Here is a 19,167-nt window from a genome sequence, read left to right on the forward strand (position 1 = left end):
TAAGGTCACTCACCTGCAATCCCATCTCATACCCCCAAGGCAAGTCTCCCCCAGACACCCAAATTCTCCCATCTGTCCCCAACCCTGAGTCCAGGTACAGACAGAGACAGAGCTTCATGCAGCCCCCAGAAGGAGAACCCTCTCTCTGGTCAAGTGCTCTCCAGCACAGTTCTCTCCAGTTTGGCTGTGCCGGGTAGAAGGGTCTCTAACCAGGGCCTGGCCACTGGCCATGACAGACCCTAACACAAGACCCTTTTCTAAGTCTCCAGTGGCCACAGCCCTCCCCATGCAAACTTATCCCCCACCCCGGGGTGGAAGAGTTTTAGCAATTTCCCACCACCACCCTGCTGCCCCATCACTCAACACCAACGCTTCCTTCTGGAGAGACCGCATAGTCAAATTTCTCAGCCAGTGCCTCAGCCTCCCCACCCCATCTCTCTCGATCATGCTGAGGTTTGGGGAGAGCATTTTAGTTCATCTTGGAGCCTCGGGCATGGCAGAAGAATTGACATCCTCAAATAAAAACCCTCTTGCTAGCACCCATCCCCAAGTATCTGATCCTTAATGTCTACAGATGAGTCTCTAACTTGTTCCCCAAATATTCTTAAGTTCCATACTGCAGCCGCACCAGAAGACACCCTTAAACAGGCACAGCTTTTTTTTAGGTTCTCCTGCTTTAGAGGGGTCCCCAGCTGGCCTCTTCATACCCATCCCCCAGCTCTCGCCAACGATGTCAGGAGCGTGAATGAGGCATGGCCAGCAGGACTCTCTCCCAATCACCCCCAATCCTTCCGTCTTTGAAAGGTTCCCTAACCACCTCCCCAATTCCAGTTCCGCCCCCCAGGTCGGGGGTCCCAGGAAGAAAGCCGAAGAGGCGCCCCTACCCACTCTTTAGCGCACACTATATTGAGGACCTAGCCGCATCCCAGCGGCATCATCTCTGGCCCCGGCTGGGCTGGGGGGCTGGGGAGGCAGAGCTGCGAAGGGGGGAGATGTGCGGTGGACTCCCTTCCCTTCCCTTCCCTCCTCCTCCCCCTCTCCGTTCTCACTCCCAAATTGGGGGCCGGGCCAGGCAACTCTGATTGGCTGGGGGACGGGCAGCCGGCTCCCCCTCTCCCAGGGGCAGGGTTCCTCCCCGCGCTCCATCAGGATGGTATAAAAGGGACCCGGGCCGGTGGTCGGAGCAGACGGGAGTTTCTCCTCGGGGTCGGAGCAGGAGGCACGCAGAGTGTGAGGCCACGCATGAGCGGACGCTAACCCCCACCCCAGCCGCAAAGAGTCTACATGTCTAGGGTCTAGACATGTTCAGCTTTGTGGACCTCCGGCTCCTGCTCCTCTTAGCGGCCACCGCCCTCCTGACGCACGGCCAAGAGGAGGGCCAAGAAGAAGGCCAAGAAGAAGACAGTAAGTCCCAAACTTTTGGGAGTCTAGGGCTGCTTGGTATCTTGCCCTGCGTTTGGTCCCAGGGGTCCGCGACTTAAACTGAGACTCGGGATGCCCCGGAGGCTCAGGAATGGAAGGAAGATGGTGAGGGCTCGTCCTCGGCGCCCTGGGATAGAAGGGACCGCGCTCTGGGTCGGGGTGTAGACGAATGCCCCCCAGGAGTGAGAGGGCAGGATGCTGCACGGCTCGAGTTGGCACAGGAGGAGTGCTGAGCGCGCACTGTGAAGTACTGCGGGGAAAATGGGGTCTGGACGCCGGGCTGGGGGGAAAGTACGTCGAAGATGGGATGGGGGCGCCGAGTTGGGAATTTGGAGCCCAAGCTATGAGTGATCAGAAAGGCTATGAGATGATTCATAAGGAAAGATTGTTTACCCTCTCTGCAGGCTAGACAATGTTCCTGGGGCCGCGGAGGTGCTGGGCGGAGCGGGGGAGGGGGCGCGGAGCGTGGGCGGGTTGAAGGACGAGATTCTTCGGCGCGGACTTGGCCAGGCAGAGTCCTTGCGCCCTCTGCTGATCTACACTGGGCAGTGCGCCTCCTTATCCAGCGCTTCCCCGCGCAGGAGCCGGAGCGGGAAGACCGGGATTGTTGCCCGGTGTGGACCCCACCTCTAGACCTGGAAAATAAAGTTGGAGATAGGGTAGCCCCGTCTCTAGAAGAAGTAGCCAGTCGGGGGAAATTGCTTAGTGTCGCCCGCCACCTAGTGGCCGTCTGGGTAGACGATCCGCGGTGGGCGTGGTTAACTAACTTCATTTACTATTTGCGGACTTTCTGGTTCTTTGGCTAAGGAGTGACCCAGAGGCACTGGCTGGCTTTGGGAAACGGGGGTTGTCACTGAGAGAGGCCTTTTGAGATGTCTGGGCGCTGGAGGTTAGGGCATATCGTACTTTTACGGTACGTTTCAAGTCTCTGGGCGGGATCCCACGCCAATCAGCCCCTCCCCCATCCTCCTAGCCCCGCCCACGCCATCCCACCTGCCCCGGGAATGGGGCGGGATCCGGGCTAGACCTCTTGTCTCTCCTCCCGTCCCCTCCTCCTGTCTCCACCCAAACCACGCCCCACAAGCCTGCCCTCTGGTTGGGGAGCCTCTCTTCCCACTCCTCCACCCCCCACTCTCCCACCCAATGGCTTTTTATTTCACTTGGCTTCAGCGCAAATGGTCTGAGGTTGGAGCTGGAAGCAACCCCGGCCTAAAGCTTTGTTTAAATTCCTGAGAACTGGAAAGAGTTATAGCCGCCCTGGCCAGGCGCCTCGGCCCTGTCACTGGCGCTGATGAGGAGCAGATGAGCGTTTAAGGATCTGGGGAAAGGAAAAACAAAAAGGCAAAAAAAGGAGAGGCGGGAAAAGGAAAATCTAAATGTGCCTCTAAGACCGAGGGGAAGGGACGGTGGGGTTGGGGTACCTGGAGCCCCGAGGTGGGGGACTTGCGCGCCTCTGACAGCCCCCATCTCCCCCTCTTGCCCCAGTCCCACCAGTCACCTGCGTACAGAACGGCCTCAGGTACCATGACCGAGACGTGTGGAAACCCGTGCCCTGCCAGATCTGTGTCTGCGACAACGGCAACGTGTTGTGCGATGACGTGATCTGCGACGAAATCAAGAACTGTCCCAACGCCAAAGTCCCCGCGGGCGAGTGCTGCCCCGTCTGCCCCGAAGGCGAGGGTATAGCTCGGGGCCTGGGCCGGGGCGGGGGCGGGGGCTCTCCCTTGCGCCGCGCAGGGGAGGCGGCTGTTGCCGGGACCACCTGGAGCAAACCTTGCCTCTAAGCCGCGTATCTTCCCCACCTAGCGTCACCCACGGACCAAGAAACCACTGCAGTCGAGGTAATCCTCTGCCCTCGACTTTCGCCACCCCGCCCAGGACTCTTCACGGTTCTCCTTCTCTAACCCGGCTTCTCTTGTTTCTTCTGCCCCAACCCCATAGGGACCCAAAGGAGACACTGGCCCCCGAGGCCCAAGGGTAAGCGGTGCCCTCTCCCGGCTGTTGGGGCTGGAGGTGGGCGTGGCTCCTGGCCTGCGCTCACCCGGCCCGCCCTCTCCCTCTGCAGGGACCCGCTGGCCCCCCTGGCCGAGATGGCATTCCTGGACAACCTGGACTTCCCGGACCCCCCGGACCCCCAGGACCTCCCGGACCCCCTGGCCTCGGAGGAGTAAGTGGAGAGTCGAGGCGTTCGTGGAAGGCCTTATGTGCCACCTCACTCCCACCCCCCCCACCGCGGGGTTTTTAGTTCGTTGGGGTTTTTTTGTTTGTTTGTTTGTTTGTTTTGGCAGATGGCATACTTCATAGTATGAAATAACTTCAAACTTACAGGGAAAAAAAGAGAGAAAAGTTGCAAAAATAATGCAAAGAATTTTCACATACCCTTCACGATTTGTCACATTTGCCTTATCAGTTTCTATGTATAGATATAATTATCTGGGTTTTATTTATTTATTTTCTGAACCATTTGAGAGTAAGTTGCTGGCATTATGTCCCTTTGCTCCTAAATACTTTAGCATGTATTTTCTGAGAGCCAGAACATTCTCTTAACATGAGCATTGCACAATGACTACATTTTGGAAATTTAACATTGATACGGTACTATTTATTATCTAATATGTAGTCCATATTCAAACTTCACTAATGTTCCCAATAATGTCCTTTATAGCCTTTTTTTTTTTTTTTCCTGTTCCAGGATCCAAGCCAGGATCATGAATTGCATTTAATTGTCATGTCTCTTTAGTTTCCTTTCACCTGGAACATTCCTCAGACTTTCTTTGTCTTTTACGACACTGAAATTTTTTGAAGAGGCCTGTTGTTCTGTAGACTGTCCCTTAAATTGGGTTTGTTGGATGTGTCTCCATGGTTACATTCCAGTGATATGTTTTGGGCAGGGCTGTGCCACAGGTCATGTTGTTGTCCTGCATAGTGCGTCACATCAGGAGGCACATGATATCAGTTTGTCCCATTACTGGTGATATCTTCTGCCTTTCAACTCACTGCCCTGACCCTGCTTTCTCACGCACTCTCTCTTCTAGAACTTTGCTCCCCAGATGTCTTACGGCTATGATGAGAAATCAACAGGAATCTCTGTGCCTGGCCCCATGGTGAGTCACCAGCGAGGGATGTAGAGGACAGAAGAAGAGCAGATGGGGATCCAGAGAAGATAGGCCAGGGAAGGGATACGGGGTGGCATAGATAACTTAGGAGGTCAAGAAGATCTTTGGGACCTCAGAATCCAGAGATGATGCAAGGCAACTGGGTGGTCTGAACGGGAACCATGGGAGATAACCTTTCCTACAGAGGCTTCATTATGGCCTCCCTTTCTTTTTCTTCTGTAGGGTCCTTCTGGTCCTCGTGGTCTCCCTGGCCCCCCTGGTGCACCTGTGAGTATCCAGGATGTCTACACTGCTTTGGGCTCCAGGCTTTTGGAAAGAGGATTGGCATGAGGGCAGGGAAGGTGCTCAGAGATCTCTTGGTGAGATGGGGGACAGGTTGGCAGGGACCTGCTCTTCTAACCCCACCCCTCTCTCCCTGTCTGCCAGGGTCCCCAAGGTTTCCAAGGCCCCCCTGGTGAGCCTGGCGAGCCTGGCGCCTCAGTAAGTGCTCCCCAACTTGTACTCTCTATGCAAATACACACTCCCTCTACAAATACATGGATTCTCCTATTGAAGGACCACCATCTGGGGTCTTTCTTACCTCCTTCTTCCAATCCTAGCCTTCCCCTTCTTTTTTCCTTATCCTGGCCATTCTAACATCCTCTCTTCCTGTCTCCTCTAGGGTCCCATGGGTCCCCGTGGTCCCCCTGGCCCCCCTGGCAAGAACGGAGATGATGTAAGTAGCCCTGGTAAAGAGATACCATCTGATCCCCACCACCTCTCCATGTGTTAGGTCCCTGTAATCTCTACCCCAGTGCCCCCACCACCTTTGGGGGCGATACCCAGAGAAAGGAGGGCATGTTCTCCTTGATGCATGGGACTGCCCTTGAACAAGGAGCCTCCTGGGATGTTTCCCCATCTTCCTAACAGAGGTGGCTGTCCCTCCCCTCACCCCAGTCACCTTAAAGCAGTCCCCAACCCCATCCTCTGATGTGAATGGCTTCCCTAGGCTTAACCACTCTGGGTACCTCAGATTCTCACTCCACGTGGTGAGATTAAGATGCTGGTGACAGAAATAAACAGAAATTCCTTTGGAGGGACGCAAAATTCAAGCAAGGGTTGCATGGTAGATTTAAAGTGAGATAAGATTCTGGGGCCCTAAGCCTGACCCTCAACAACCCCAGGAAGACCCAGGCCTTCCATACTTTTCCAACTCAGGGGGCACGGGCACGACGGCCTTTTCTCTTTCTCTCAGGGTGAAGCTGGAAAGCCTGGTCGTCCTGGTGAGCGCGGGCCTCCTGGACCTCAGGTGAGCAGGATGGTGTAGCTGCCTCCAGGCTTTGCTGCATTTGGGCTTCATTTGGGAGCTGTGTCCACAGCGGTGTCTTCTAACAGCCCTGCCTTTGTCCTTTTCTTTTCTCTCCAGGGTGCTCGGGGATTGCCCGGAACGGCTGGCCTCCCTGGAATGAAGGGACACAGAGTGAGTCCCCTTTGTGTCATCTAAGTTCCCAAAGTCCCAGCATCGCATTCCAGCCCTTTCCCCAAAGGATCCTGATGTGCATCGTGGTGGGTGGCAGCTATATAAGCTCCAAGGGATAGAGAGTAGACATCAAAGAGAACTTCCCTCCATTGGGAAAGAAATCCCAGTAAAGGAATGGAGTGAGATCTTGGGCCAGTTGGGGTTTAGTCTAGCTCAGACTCAGGGAGACAGCTGTGCTGACCTCCTGAGGCTCCTCCTCAGGTCCGGGTGGCTGTCAAGGTTGTCCACAGTCTCCACAAGGTCTCACTTTGGCCCTCTTCCTATCTCAGGGTTTCAGTGGTTTGGATGGTGCCAAGGGAGATGCTGGTCCTGCTGGTCCCAAGGTAAGAGGCTGTGTGACTGTCATGGTCCTCCACCTCCCCTGCAGTCCCACCATGAATGAATTTCTAACTCTGTTCTCTGCTCTGTAGGGTGAGCCTGGTAGCCCTGGTGAAAATGGAGCTCCTGGTCAGATGGTGAGTGTGTCCACTTGTAGAAGGAAGAGAGGGAACAGGATGTAGGGGCAAGATGGGGGCTTGGGGAGAGGGGTGTGTCTCCTGTCTCACTTGGCTTCTCTTGGTTTTGTTGTCAGGGCCCCCGTGGTCTGCCTGGCGAGAGAGGTCGCCCTGGAGCCTCTGGCCCTGCTGTAAGTACTCCTGGCCCCTTGGGGGACTCCAGGTTCTGGAAGGGGTTCCCCAGGAGCTAAAGGGACTGACCAGTGCTCAGTGAATGTAACCGGGGCTTTCCCCTCTCTCCTGCAGGGTGCTCGTGGAAACGATGGTGCTACTGGTGCTGCTGGACCCCCTGTGAGTACAGCCCTTAGACCTCAGTGCCTGGGATTGAGGAGGGGGTCTCAGTGTCAGCTCTTGGGTCTGATACCAGGGGCAGGACTGAACCCCAGGACCTCTTCCGTCCCAGGGTGTGACTTGGCAGCTGCCATCTTCCTTCTCACTAACATCTCCCTTTCATTCACAGGGTCCCACTGGCCCCGCTGGTCCTCCTGGTTTCCCTGGTGCTGTTGGTGCTAAGGTGAGACCCCCACCCTCCAATGAGCAGAGCTCCCACAGGCCAAGGGGTGGGCATCTCCCTGCTCCCCAAACCAGAGGGACCCAGAATCAAGAGAGAAGCCCAGTCCCCAACACCTTTGTCCTGGGGTCCCCTTCTCTGATCTTGGAGTCCTGACTCTTGGTCTCCTGTCACGGCCCTTCACCCCCTGCCATCCAGACATGAGGTTGGACTCCCAGGGTGGCTCCTGACATGTTCTTTCCTCCAATCCAGGGTGAAGCTGGTCCCCAAGGATCCCGAGGCTCTGAAGGTCCCCAAGGTGTGCGTGGTGAGCCCGGCCCCCCTGGCCCTGCTGGTGCTACTGGCCCTGCTGTAAGTGTCACCTCCTCAGTACCCCCGTGCGTCTCCCTAACTCAGAGTCCTTGCCTGTCACTCACCCATCTCTCTCTGTGTCACAGGGAAACCCTGGTACTGATGGACAGCCTGGTGCTAAAGGTGCCAATGTAAGTATCCTGCAGGTTTCAGAGCCGCCCCTGGTACCCACCTTCCACCCACCCTGTGCCCGCCACTCCCGGGCTCAACTTGTTCTGCCTCCCGCAGGGCGCTCCTGGTATTGCTGGTGCTCCTGGCTTCCCGGGTGCCCGAGGCCCCTCTGGACCCCAGGGTCCCAGTGGCCCCCCTGGTCCCAAGGGTAACAGCGTAAGTACTACTCTCTCTCTTCTGCCCCACCCCATGAGCTGGCTCATGTGGCCCTTGTCTGGGAAGCATGAAGATCCAGGCCAACTGAGCATCCCCACTCTCCACTCATCTTCTTCTCCTCCCACTCAGGGTGAACCTGGTGCCCCTGGCAACAAAGGAGACACTGGCGCCAAGGGAGAGCCCGTAAGTCCCCCAGCAGCCCCTTGGGGGAGGTCCAAGGAGGAATGGGAGCCCCTGGTGCTGGACAGCCAGCCTCAAGCCTGCTCTGGAGCTGGTACCAGGACAGCCCCTCACCACAGGCTGCCCCCTCCTCTCTGCCCTCTCCAGGGCCCCACTGGTATTCAAGGCCCCCCTGGCCCTGCTGGGGAAGAAGGAAAGCGAGGAACGCGAGGTGAACCCGGACCTGCTGGCCTGCCTGGACCCCCTGGCGAGCGTGTAAGTGCCCCCTTCTCGGCCCCGGTGCCGGCCTGGTGCCCACGTGTGTGAGCTCGCTGACCTCCTCTCCTCCCACAGGGTGGACCTGGTAGCCGCGGTTTCCCTGGCGCAGATGGTGTTTCTGGTCCCAAGGTAATCTCTCTTCCCGGGTGGGATGCTGACCCTGCTGCTCCCTGGACGTCACCTTCCTCTCCCAGATGTCGTCAACCCCCTCCCACTGCCACCGCCCGGTCATTAGTGCCCCTACTGCGGCTGCAGGCCTCTCTCTTCACACGTAGCCTCACCTTGACCTTCCTACCACCACCAATGCCTCTCAAAGCACCACCCACAGCCCAGGAGGAAGAAGAGGCCCGCCCGTGATAGAGACCCTAACTGTTGTTGTGACTCCCCCAACCAGGGTCCCGCTGGTGAGCGTGGTGCTCCTGGCCCTGCTGGCCCCAAAGGTTCTCCTGGTGAAGCTGGTCGCCCCGGTGAAGCTGGTCTGCCTGGTGCCAAGGTGAGACCCCAGCCCTCTGCCCAGCTTGGCCCATGACCCTGCCCATCCTATGTGGGCTCTGGAGCAGGACCACAGATCCACCTTCTAGAATGTCCTCCACCCCAGCCTCCACTCTCCTTCTCCCGGTCTTCCACCACCCTTATCCCCCACCCCACTCACACCTCTCTGCCTTCCCCTAGGGTCTGACTGGAAGCCCTGGCAGCCCTGGTCCTGATGGCAAAACTGGCCCCCCTGTAAGTATCACTCCCCCAGGCCCACATCAGTCTCCTGACCGCTCACCCTCTGTCCTCACCTCCACTTTTGTACCTTCCATCCTCAGGGTCCTGCTGGTCAAGATGGCCGCCCCGGACCCCCAGGCCCTCCTGGTAGCCGTGGTCAGGCCGGTGTGATGGGTTTCCCTGGGCCTAAAGGTGCTGCTGTGAGTATTCAGTGAGGCGTATCACAGGGACAGACACACTTGGGGCGAGGGTGGGGGTGGGGGGAAGAGTCCTCGCTCTGGGGCCAGCTCTGCCACTGACTTGCTATGTGGCCTCAAGCCACTCGTTGCCCCTCTCTGGGCCTCAGTCTCCCTATTCCATAAAATGAGAGACCTCTCCTGGCTTTACTACCATTGCTCTATCCCTGGAAATAAGTATCGTTGGCCCCCAAGCACACACGCACGGGGATAGGATGGGCCTTTTACATGATAGTCAGCCCCAAATCTTGGTGGGTTCTTTGAGGTTCAAAAGGAGATATCAGAAGAGATGAAAGCCCTTTGCAGCTCAGGTCACCAAAGGCATACAATGGGGAGAAGAAAGGGAAGAGGGTGGAGAGAGGAGCCTAAGGGGCGGGTCCTCTGGGAGGAGAGGGCTCAGGGAGAGGCCAAGAGATGGAGCAGTCAAAGCCAGCAAAGGCCTTCCTCAGGGGCCAGAGCGGATAGATTAAAAAGCTCCTTAAAAATTCCACTCAAAGTAAACGGGAGGGACCCAGGAGGCCCCGGTTTCCCACTTCAGCTCCCTCAACCCTAACTCTCTCTCCCCACAGGGAGAGCCCGGCAAGGCTGGAGAACGAGGCGTTCCTGGACCCCCCGGCGCTGCTGTAAGTATCTCCCTTTGGTCCCTGTCCCCTCCCTGCCTCCGCCCATGTCACACCCCTACATCCTGCAGGAGGGATGCAGGAGGCTCCAGCCCATCCCCAGGGTGTCAGGACCCCCAGCTGCCAGGCCCCCTACCTGTGCTCTCTTCCTCAGCTGCCCGCCCACCTCACCACCCTGACCCCTTTTTCACTCTCTCCCCATAGGGTGCTGCTGGCAAAGACGGAGAAACTGGAGCTCAGGGACCTCCCGGACCTGCTGTGAGTGTCCCTGATGGGGAGGCCTGGGTTGGGGGTGCTGTGGGGCAGGAATGGGGAGATAGCCCCCGTCCCCCTTCTCCTGAGCTTTCCCATGACCGCGGCATTTCCTCCGTGCAGGGCCCTGCTGGTGAGAGAGGTGAACAAGGCCCTGCTGGCTCCCCCGGATTCCAGGTGAGGCCTCACGGCTGTCAGCGTGTTGGGAGAGGGGCATGAGGAACACCTCTTCCAGATTCTAATCCCTCGCTTCCCTCCCCCATTTCCCACCTACAGGGTCTCCCTGGCCCTGCTGGTCCTCCTGGTGAAGCAGGCAAACCCGGTGAACAGGTAAGAGGTAGCAGCCAGCTGAAGAGACGGGGAGTGCAGGGAATACAGAGGGAGAGTCCAGCCCCCCTAGCTAATCAGACAACCATCAACTAGAGGGATCAAGTTTAGACTCGAGGAAAGACTTCCCATCATGAAGGGTGCTACACAGAGGGGAACAAAGAGCTGCAACTCTGCATGATAGGATCTGGAAGGAGCTGCATGGCTGCTGGTCTGGATGACTTCTTTTTAGAGCTGCTGGAATACTCTGGCTTTCCCTCAACCCCAAGTCTGGGGAGGGTGACACATTCACGAGGAGTTGAGGGATAATCCCGGTTCAGTGCTGAGAAGGGATTGGTCTCCAATCACAGACCCCAAGGGCTAGCCCCCAGGTGGACAAGAATGTTTTCTAGTTGGGAGGACCCAGGTGGGTTCTGCTCACTGTCTGTCCCTCCCTCCCGCTCAGGGTGCTCCTGGAGACGTTGGTGCCCCCGGCCCCTCTGGAGCAAGAGTAAGTAGAGCCTCTTGCTGCTTCCACCAACATGCCCCGTGCTTGGCCCTGTCTCTGGAGCCACCTCATGGGCCCTGTCCTTCCCTTCCAGGGCGAGAGAGGTTTCCCCGGCGAGCGTGGTGTGCAAGGGCCCTCCGGTCCTGCAGGTCCCCGTGGGTCCAACGGTGCCCCTGGCAATGATGGTGCTAAGGTAAGGGCAGCACAGGGACCAGGTCTCACCCTTCCTGTGATGGGGGATGCCTGGCTGTGACCAAAGCCAGCTGGATGTTGGGGAGGGATGGGGGGACAAGACTGGGGTGGGGTCCATGTGCAGCCTGAAGTTCTGGGCTGTGAGCCTTTCCTCTTAGCTAGTACTTGTCTTTGGCCTCAGAACCAAGCCTGGGAGAAATTAAGAGGGGGCTCAAAGCTGTGACCCACTTCTGAGACCCCAAGCCTCACTCCAGTCTTCTTGGTTGTCATACAGGGTGATGCTGGTGCCCCTGGAGCCCCTGGTAACCAGGGCGCCCCTGGCCTTCAAGGAATGCCTGGTGAACGAGGTGCAGCAGGTCTCCCAGGCCCTAAGGGTGACAGAGTAAGTTGAACTCCCCCTCCCTCGAACCCTGTGTGGTTCCCATCTCTCTCTGCTTCAGATCCCTCGGCATCTCTCTTTCTACTCCCTGGGGTCTTTCCCTCTTCTCCTTAATCCTCCCTTCTTCTTCTCTGGCCTCTTGGCTGATGAATCCTTACCTATAGTCCAGGCCCTACCCTTCCCATGTGTTACCATGGCAACAAGAGGGGGGGGCGTGCCTCCCGGACGAGGAATCCCTCTACACAAAGCAGGAGCTTCTTAATCTAAGTTCCCCGGAATCCCCACACAGACACCTTTCCCCTGAAAGATCTTGATTGAGTCCTTGGCACACATGGGGGCAGGGCAGACACAAACTGGGGAGGGGTCCCAGACACAAGCAGGATGCTATAGGTCACCTCCTTGCCCCACACTGGAAGTCTCAGGCTTTCCTATGTCTTTAGGGCGATGTTGGTCCCAAAGGTGCTGATGGTGCTCCTGGCAAAGATGGCGTCCGTGGTCTGACTGGTCCCATTGGTCCTCCTGGCCCCGCTGGTGCCCCTGGTGACAAGGTGAGATGGCTGCCTCCCCACCTTCTTCCCTAACACACAGCTTCCCCAGCAAGCCTGGGCACAGCTCTGCAGGGGAGGCAGCTCCTGCCATTCCAAGCTGGTGATCCAAAGGTCGGGGGGCCAGGAGGGAGGAGGACTCTCCTGGGTTACCTGCCAGGAGTATTCAGCATGGGTCCCTGACCCTGAGCCTCTTGTCTCTCCCTCTCAGGGTGAAACTGGTCCTAGCGGCCCTGCTGGTCCCACTGGAGCTCGTGGTGCCCCCGTAAGTACAGAAGACCCGGTTAAGGCTCCATTCTCCACCCTTCTCTCCCTTCATACTGCCCCTGGCCCTCTTTCTGTCCCTCCTCCACCTTGGCTCCCACCTGCTCTGGTCCCTGTGGAGTGCTCCTCAGGCCCTCCTTCCCCACCCTGCAGTCCATCCCATCCCACCTTCCCCCAGATCAGGGCATCTCTCCATTTGCCTCCTTTTCTTCTAGGGAGACCGTGGTGAGCCTGGTCCCCCCGGCCCTGCTGGCTTCGCTGGCCCCCCTGTGAGTATCAAGATCCCTTTAATCTTCCATCTCCAACTAGGTCCCGGGGCCTTGAGTGACTGGATGAGGACAGAGGCAGAGAAGGAGGGTGGAGGGGGGATTGTCTCCCATTCAAGCATCTTCCTGCCTGGAGTTCCTGTCCTTCCTCAGCTGACTTCCTAGGCTGGCACAGCCCTCTCCTCCACTCACCACACTCCCTCCTCCCCCAGGGTGCTGATGGCCAACCTGGTGCTAAAGGCGAACCTGGTGATGCTGGTGCTAAAGGCGATGCTGGTCTCCCCGGCGCTGCTGGACCCACTGGACCTCCTGGCCCCATTGTGAGTATCTCGCCGTCTAGGCCCCGAGCTGCCGGCAGGCTGGATCCAGGACTGGCCCAGCCTTGACGCCTCTGTGCTCTCCTGCAGGGTAACGTTGGTGCTCCTGGACCCAAAGGTGCTCGTGGCAGTGCTGGTCCCCCTGTGAGTACCTCACTCTGATTCTCTGCCGAGGCTCTCCCCAGCCTGCGTTTGGAGATGGGGCAGCTGGGCCAGGTGAGGGGCTGTTCTCCCTCTGATTGCTTCTTTGTCCTCTTCTCCAGGGTGCTACTGGTTTCCCTGGTGCTGCTGGCCGAGTCGGTCCCCCTGGGCCCTCTGTAAGTGTCTGTGGTGGAGACTCCACCGGTCTGGGAGGGTACGGGGCACAGGCTGTCAGGAGTGCGGTGGGCCCGACTACGGCCGCCGTAATGCTCCAGAATCCGATGGATTCTGACAGCCCCAATTCTCCCCATCCAGGGAAATGCTGGACCCCCTGGACCTTCTGGCCCTGCTGGCAAAGAAGGCAGCAAAGGCGCCCGTGGTGAGACTGGCCCCGCTGGGCGTGCTGGTGAAGTCGGTCCTCCCGGTCCCCCTGGCCCCGCTGGTGAGAAAGGAGCCCCTGGTGCTGATGGACCTGCTGTAAGTGCACGCTCCAGAGGGGTCCAGAGTGGGGGCAGTGTCCCTGGCCACTGGAAGTCACCTCACCCCCACCTGTCCCCCACAGGGCGCTCCCGGCTCTCCCGGACCTCAGGGTATTGCTGGACAGCGTGGCGTGGTCGGCCTGCCCGGTCAGCGAGGAGAAAGAGGCTTCCCTGGTCTTCCTGGTCCCTCTGTGAGTGCCCCCTCACCTTGAGGATCCCGAGAAGAACAGTTGCAGGACTTGGAGGGCGCAGGATGGGGGTGTTGGGATCAGCGAGGACAGAGGTGGCGGGTCCTAAGGCCCTCTCCCACCCCATCTCTGGCCTGACTCTTTCTTCTCCCTCAGGGTGAACCCGGAAAACAAGGTCCTTCTGGAGCAAGTGGTGAACGTGGCCCCCCTGGTCCCATGGGCCCCCCTGGATTGGCTGGACCCCCTGGCGAGTCTGGACGTGAGGTAAGCGGTTGCCGGCCCCATGCCAGTGCCCTCAGTTGTGGCCATTTTGGCCTTGGCCTGAGCCTCCCTCCCCTTGGCTGACGCTCACCTTCCCCCGCTCTCCGCAGGGGGCCCCTGGTGCTGAAGGATCCCCTGGACGAGATGGTTCTCCGGGCCCCAAGGTAAGGTGGCTGCACCCTGGGGCCCCAGCCCCACCCGCCGCTCCACCTGGCCCTTTCAGCTGGGGCTGACCCGGATTCCCCTCCTCCCCTCCTCTCCCCCCTCAGGGTGACCGTGGTGAGACCGGCCCTGCTGGACCCCCTGGTGCTCCTGGTGCTCCTGGTGCCCCCGGCCCCGTCGGCCCTGCTGGCAAAACCGGCGATCGTGGTGAGACTGTAAGTAGCTGGGCTCTGGCTTACCGTTTCTGCTCAGGCCAGGGACTCTCCAGGCCTGCCGAGGGGTCTGCAGATGGACACCTGACTTCACCTAAGCAGGGGAGAAGAGGAGGCCTTGCAAGATGTCTGGGCCCTTGGCCTCCCTGAAAACACTGAGCCACAGCTAAGCCTCGAGACCCCTCCTCCAGACAGTCCTGTTTCCCCCGAGGAATGGGGTTTGTTCCCAGGTGCTCGCCCCAGCTTACATGAGGCCTGAATTTACATGAAGATTTACCTGGGGTCAGGAGAGAATGGATATGGTAGGAAAAGATGAGAGGAGAGAGGGATTTGGCCAAGAGGAGGTGTCACCTGCAGCTCAGGCTGTGCCAGCCCTAAGCTGGGCTCTCCCTGACCAGGATCTAATGCTCTCTTTGCTCTCCCCAGGGTCCCGCTGGTCCTGCTGGTCCCATTGGCCCCGTTGGTGCCCGCGGCCCCACTGTAAGTGCCCTGCTCTGGCCCTTGTGTCCTCAGAACCCTTGTCCAGATGTGGACTGCACCCCCTCAGTGCTAACAGAACTTCCACCTGACGACCTGTCCCCATCTCTCTTCTAGGGACCCCAAGGCCCCCGTGGTGACAAGGGTGAGACAGGCGAACAGGGCGACAGAGGCATTAAGGGTCACCGTGGCTTCTCTGGTCTCCAGGGTCCCCCTGGCCCTCCCGTGAGTATGCCCAGCCCCCAGCTGCCATCTTGTCTTCTTTTATCATCTCCCCAAGTCCTGCTGTGTGATGGGGGAGGACACTTTGCCTCGGTTTCCCTCTCTGGACCGTCCTTCTCCTCCCTAGTGGGGACTGGGGTCTGAAGACTAATGTGTATTTCCAAGTAGCCTCTGAGAGAGTGAGGGGTGCACAAAGAGGGATCGTGGGAGGGGTCTCAGCCTATGGACACCCTGGGGCTAGACTTCCAGAATAACAAGGTGGCTGGTAAGGGGGCGGTTGCTGGCCACATTTGACCTACACTCGGCCTAAACTGTCTTCGCATCTCTCCTTCAGGGCTCTCCTGGTGAGCAAGGTCCCTCCGGAGCTTCTGGTCCTGCTGGTCCCCGCGTGAGTTGTGTCTTCTATTTATCTGCTCTTCCCGGGTCCCTCGCCTCTCTGGAGAAGGGTCTGGAGCAGGGGATGAAAGAAGGGAAGAGGGGTTCTGGACAGCCTTACGCAGCCCTCGCCTCCCCCTCCCCACTGCTTCCTCCCACCAAGTTTCCTGGCCCAGCTGTGGGAGTGAGCCATAATGAGGCAGAGGAGCCAGAGCCAGGCAGAGTGGGCTGTGGGCTTCTCTGCCAGAGCTGGGGTGGGCCCGTGCTTTCTGGCAGGCTTTCTCCAACCGACTTCCTCCCTGCAGGGTCCCCCTGGCTCTGCTGGTACTCCTGGCAAGGATGGACTCAACGGTCTCCCAGGCCCCATCGGTCCCCCTGGTCCTCGTGGTCGCACTGGTGATGCTGGTCCTGCTGTATGTGGTCCCCCACCTTGCCTGCCCCTGGCCCTCCAGCCCTGAAAGCACTGAACCCCGGTAATCCCCCCTCTCCTCCCTCTCTGCGCAGGGTCCCCCCGGCCCTCCTGGACCCCCTGGTCCCCCTGGTCCTCCCAGCGGTGGTTACGACTTCAGCTTCATGCCCCAGCCACCTCAAGAGAAGGCTCAGGATGGTGGCCGCTACTACCGGGCCGATGACGCCAATGTGGTCCGTGACCGTGACCTCGAGGTGGACACCACTCTCAAGAGCCTGAGCCAGCAGATCGAGAACATCCGGAGCCCTGAAGGCAGCCGCAAGAACCCTGCCCGCACCTGCCGTGACCTCAAGATGTGCCACTCCGACTGGAAGAGCGGTAAGGGCTGGCCCAGCTGTGCCTCCTCCTCCTGCCGCGACGGGGCTGAGCCCTGAGGGGCCCACATCCCGTACCTCCCCTGACGCCATCTCACCCTGCCCCACTGCAGGAGAATACTGGATCGACCCCAACCAAGGCTGCAACCTGGATGCCATTAAGGTCTTCTGCAACATGGAGACAGGTGAGACCTGCGTGTATCCCACTCAGCCCAGCGTGGCCCAGAAGAACTGGTACATCAGCAAGAACCCCAAGGACAAGAGGCACGTCTGGTACGGCGAGAGCATGACCGGCGGATTCCAGGTGCGTGAGCTCGATCCTGTAGCCACTCTTAGGAGATGGGCTGGCCCAGGGCTCAGAAGGGCTTGAGGGTAGGTCCTGGGTCCCCGGGGGGGGCAAGGGGTGCCACCTCTGGACGTAAGGTTCACTAGGATGCTCTCAGGGGACTCCAGGGAGGGAGGCCAAGACCGGAGGCTCCAACACAGCCACTCACCCCTCGCTCTTCCGCTCCCGCAGTTCGAGTACGGCGGCCAGGGCTCCGATCCTGCTGATGTGGCCATCCAGCTGACTTTCCTGCGCCTGATGTCCACCGAGGCCTCCCAGAACATCACCTACCACTGCAAGAACAGCGTGGCCTACATGGACCAGCAGACTGGCAACCTCAAGAAGGCCCTGCTCCTCCAGGGCTCCAACGAGATTGAGATCCGGGCCGAGGGCAACAGCCGCTTCACCTACAGCGTCACCTACGACGGCTGCACGGTGAGTCCAGCAGGGCCCCCGCTCTGGGCTTTGGCTTTCCGGGCAGGCCCAGTCCCCCCACCCCCTCACTGCCACTTGGTGACACCCCTCTCCCATTGTCTCCCTTTCACCCCAGAGTCACACCGGAGCCTGGGGCAAGACAGTGATCGAATACAAAACCACCAAGACCTCCCGCTTGCCCATCATCGATGTGGCCCCCTTGGACGTTGGCGCCCCAGACCAGGAATTCGGCATCGACGTTGGCCCTGTCTGCTTCCTGTAAACTCCCTCCACCCCAACCTGGCTCCCTCCCACCCAACCCACTCGCCCCTGACTCTGGAAACAGACAAAGAACCCAAACTGAACCCCCCAAAAAGGCAAAAAAATGGGAGACAATTTCACATGGACTTTGGAAAATATTTTTTTTCCTTTGCATTCATCTCTCAAACTTAGTTTTTATCTTTGACCAACTGAATATGACCAAAAACCAAAACTGCATTCAACCTTACCAAAAAAAAAAAAAAGAATAAATAAATAACTTTTTAAAAAAGGAAGCTTGGTCCACTTGCTTGAAGACCCACGTGGGGGTAAGTCCTTTTCTGCCCGTTGGGCTTATGACACCCCAACGCTGCCCTTTCTGCTCCTTTCTCCATGCCTTCTTGGGGCCTCCCCTCCACTGCTCCCCGAATCTAAGTCTCCCCAAAAGACACAGGAAACAATGCATTGTCTGCCCAGCAACCAAAGGCAATGTTGAAACACCCAAGTGGCCCCCACACTCCCAGCCTACTCCCTTCACCCAGAACCCCCAAGCCCTGGGGGGACCCGGAGTTTTCAGACTGCCAAAGAAGCCTTACCATCTGGCATCCCTGTTGCCCTGGCAACATACCCCTCTTTGTTTTTGAGGGGAGCATGCCAGGGGCACCACTGGCCCTTCACCACCGGGTTTGGAGAAAAGTCAGGAGGGGCCAAGACAGAGCAGAAACGTCGGATTTGAGAAACATGCCAATCCCCCGTGCTACCCGGCTGGGTGGGAGAGACTGCTCTGTTCCTTGTGTAATTGTGTTGCTGAAAGACTACCTCGTTCTCGTCTTTGGTCTTTGTGTGTCACCGGGGCAACTGCATGGGGGGCGGGATGGGGGCAGGGTGGAAGGGGCTCCCCATTTTATATCAAAGGTGCTACATCTCTGTGATGGGGTGGGGTGGGGAGGGAATCACTGGTGCTATGGAAGTGGAAACGCACCCCCCCCACCTTAGGCCAGCAAATGTTCCTTTTTGTTCAAAGTCTTTTTTTATTCTTTGTTTTTTTTTTTTCTCTTGTGGATGGGGACTCGTGAATTTTCTAAAGGTGCTATTTAATGTGGGGGAGAGAGTGCCGGCTCCAGACAGGGTCACTTGCTCTCCACCCTCTCTTCATCCCCCTCGGCGCCTCTCACCACCTCAGGCCTCTCTCCTCTCTCTCCCGACCTCTCCCTCCTCTGAAACCCTCTCCTCAGCTACATCCCATCCTCACGGCCTCTCTCTTAGTCTGTTCTGCGTTCTCTCTCACTGGGTTTCGGAGCACAATTTCCCAAAGCACAAAGCAGTTTTTCCCCCTAGGGGTGGGAGGAAACAAGAGACTCTGTACCTATTTTGTATGTGTATAATAATTTGAGATGTTTTTAATTATTTTGATTGCTGGAATAAAGCATGTGGAAATGACCCAAACCTATCTGCAGTGGCCTCCTAATTTCCTTCCTTGGAGTTGGTGGAGGGGAGTCCTGGGGAGGGAGCTTTGGGTGGTGGGTGGGCTCTCCTTCAGAGTCTGCCCCTTCCCTGCCACTCCTCCTCTAGCACCTTTGATGGCCCCTCCCCCTCCCTCTTGCCTTTCTTATGCCTTTACCCTTTCTCTTAACTCTCTCCTGCCATCTTCCTTGCATGTCTCTCATACCCTCTTGTCCCTTACAGTGCCAGACAGGCAACCCACTTGTGCATCAATACACACACACACACACACACACACACACACACACACACACACACCCCTTCCCTGCAGATCCTGCCCTGCCCAAACCTCATGCCCATATGCCCATGCCCATCAATGCCATCAACTCTCGCTGCTCCCCCCTACTGCTGGGGGCACCCTGCAGGGTTGGGGGGCTGTGGTCAGGGCACTGGGAGGCCGGTGGTTGGGGGAGGGAGGTGGGGCGGGGAGGAGTCCCTGGGAGCCCCTCTGGGCAAATGCCTAGGGTCATCTGGCCTCTTCTCCATCCCAGCCCCCTCTGAGCTCCTCCAAGGGAGCAATCAGCAGTACAACATGAGACAGGGTCGCTGAGCCTGCCCTGAGGGCCAGAGGAGACCTGGAGAAAGCATTGCCT

General features: G+C 58.4%; 1 protein-coding gene across 1 annotated transcript; it reads left to right on the forward strand.

Annotated features, from left to right (window-relative positions):
* The first annotated feature begins 1,167 nt into the window (after window positions 1-1,167).
* COL1A1 (collagen type I alpha 1 chain) lies at window positions 1,168-18,517 on the forward strand. Its single transcript, XM_082440835.1, has 51 exons — window positions 1,168-1,404; window positions 2,908-3,102; window positions 3,229-3,263; window positions 3,364-3,399; window positions 3,488-3,589; window positions 4,458-4,526; window positions 4,761-4,805; window positions 4,965-5,018; window positions 5,200-5,253; window positions 5,773-5,826; window positions 5,944-5,997; window positions 6,327-6,380; window positions 6,468-6,512; window positions 6,629-6,682; window positions 6,798-6,842; window positions 7,012-7,065; window positions 7,315-7,413; window positions 7,500-7,544; window positions 7,642-7,740; window positions 7,870-7,923; window positions 8,068-8,175; window positions 8,254-8,307; window positions 8,573-8,671; window positions 8,851-8,904; window positions 8,991-9,089; window positions 9,695-9,748; window positions 9,950-10,003; window positions 10,121-10,174; window positions 10,274-10,327; window positions 10,770-10,814; window positions 10,906-11,004; window positions 11,278-11,385; window positions 11,823-11,930; window positions 12,139-12,192; window positions 12,407-12,460; window positions 12,670-12,777; window positions 12,865-12,918; window positions 13,038-13,091; window positions 13,231-13,392; window positions 13,478-13,585; window positions 13,739-13,846; window positions 13,954-14,007; window positions 14,113-14,220; window positions 14,644-14,697; window positions 14,812-14,919; window positions 15,251-15,304; window positions 15,597-15,704; window positions 15,796-16,078; window positions 16,188-16,378; window positions 16,592-16,834; window positions 16,950-18,517. The coding sequence occupies exons 1-51, from the start codon at window positions 1,302-1,304 to the stop codon at window positions 17,094-17,096; spliced, it is 4,392 nt and encodes a 1,463-aa protein (XP_082296961.1). The 5' UTR covers window positions 1,168-1,301; the 3' UTR covers window positions 17,097-18,517.
* Window positions 18,518-19,167: the final 650 nt, after the last annotated feature.

Source organism: Balaenoptera physalus, assembly GCF_965194825.1.
Source record: "Balaenoptera physalus genome assembly, chromosome: 20".
Lineage (NCBI taxonomy): Eukaryota > Metazoa > Chordata > Mammalia > Artiodactyla > Balaenopteridae > Balaenoptera > Balaenoptera physalus.

What these genes read in the sequence shown, in the direction of transcription:
- COL1A1 (XM_082440835.1), top strand. Translation starts at nt 1,302, where the DNA reads ATGTTCAGCTTTGTGGACCTCCGGCTCCTGCTCCTCTTAGCGGCCACC. An exon ending in CGTCTGCCCCGAAGGCGAGG is followed by an intron (nt 3,103 to 3,228) that starts GTATAGCTCGGG and finishes TTCCCCACCTAG; the next exon opens with CGTCACCCACGGACCAAGAA. An exon ending in ATGGTTCTCCGGGCCCCAAG is followed by an intron (nt 14,008 to 14,112) that starts GTAAGGTGGCTG and finishes CTCCCCCCTCAG; the next exon opens with GGTGACCGTGGTGAGACCGG.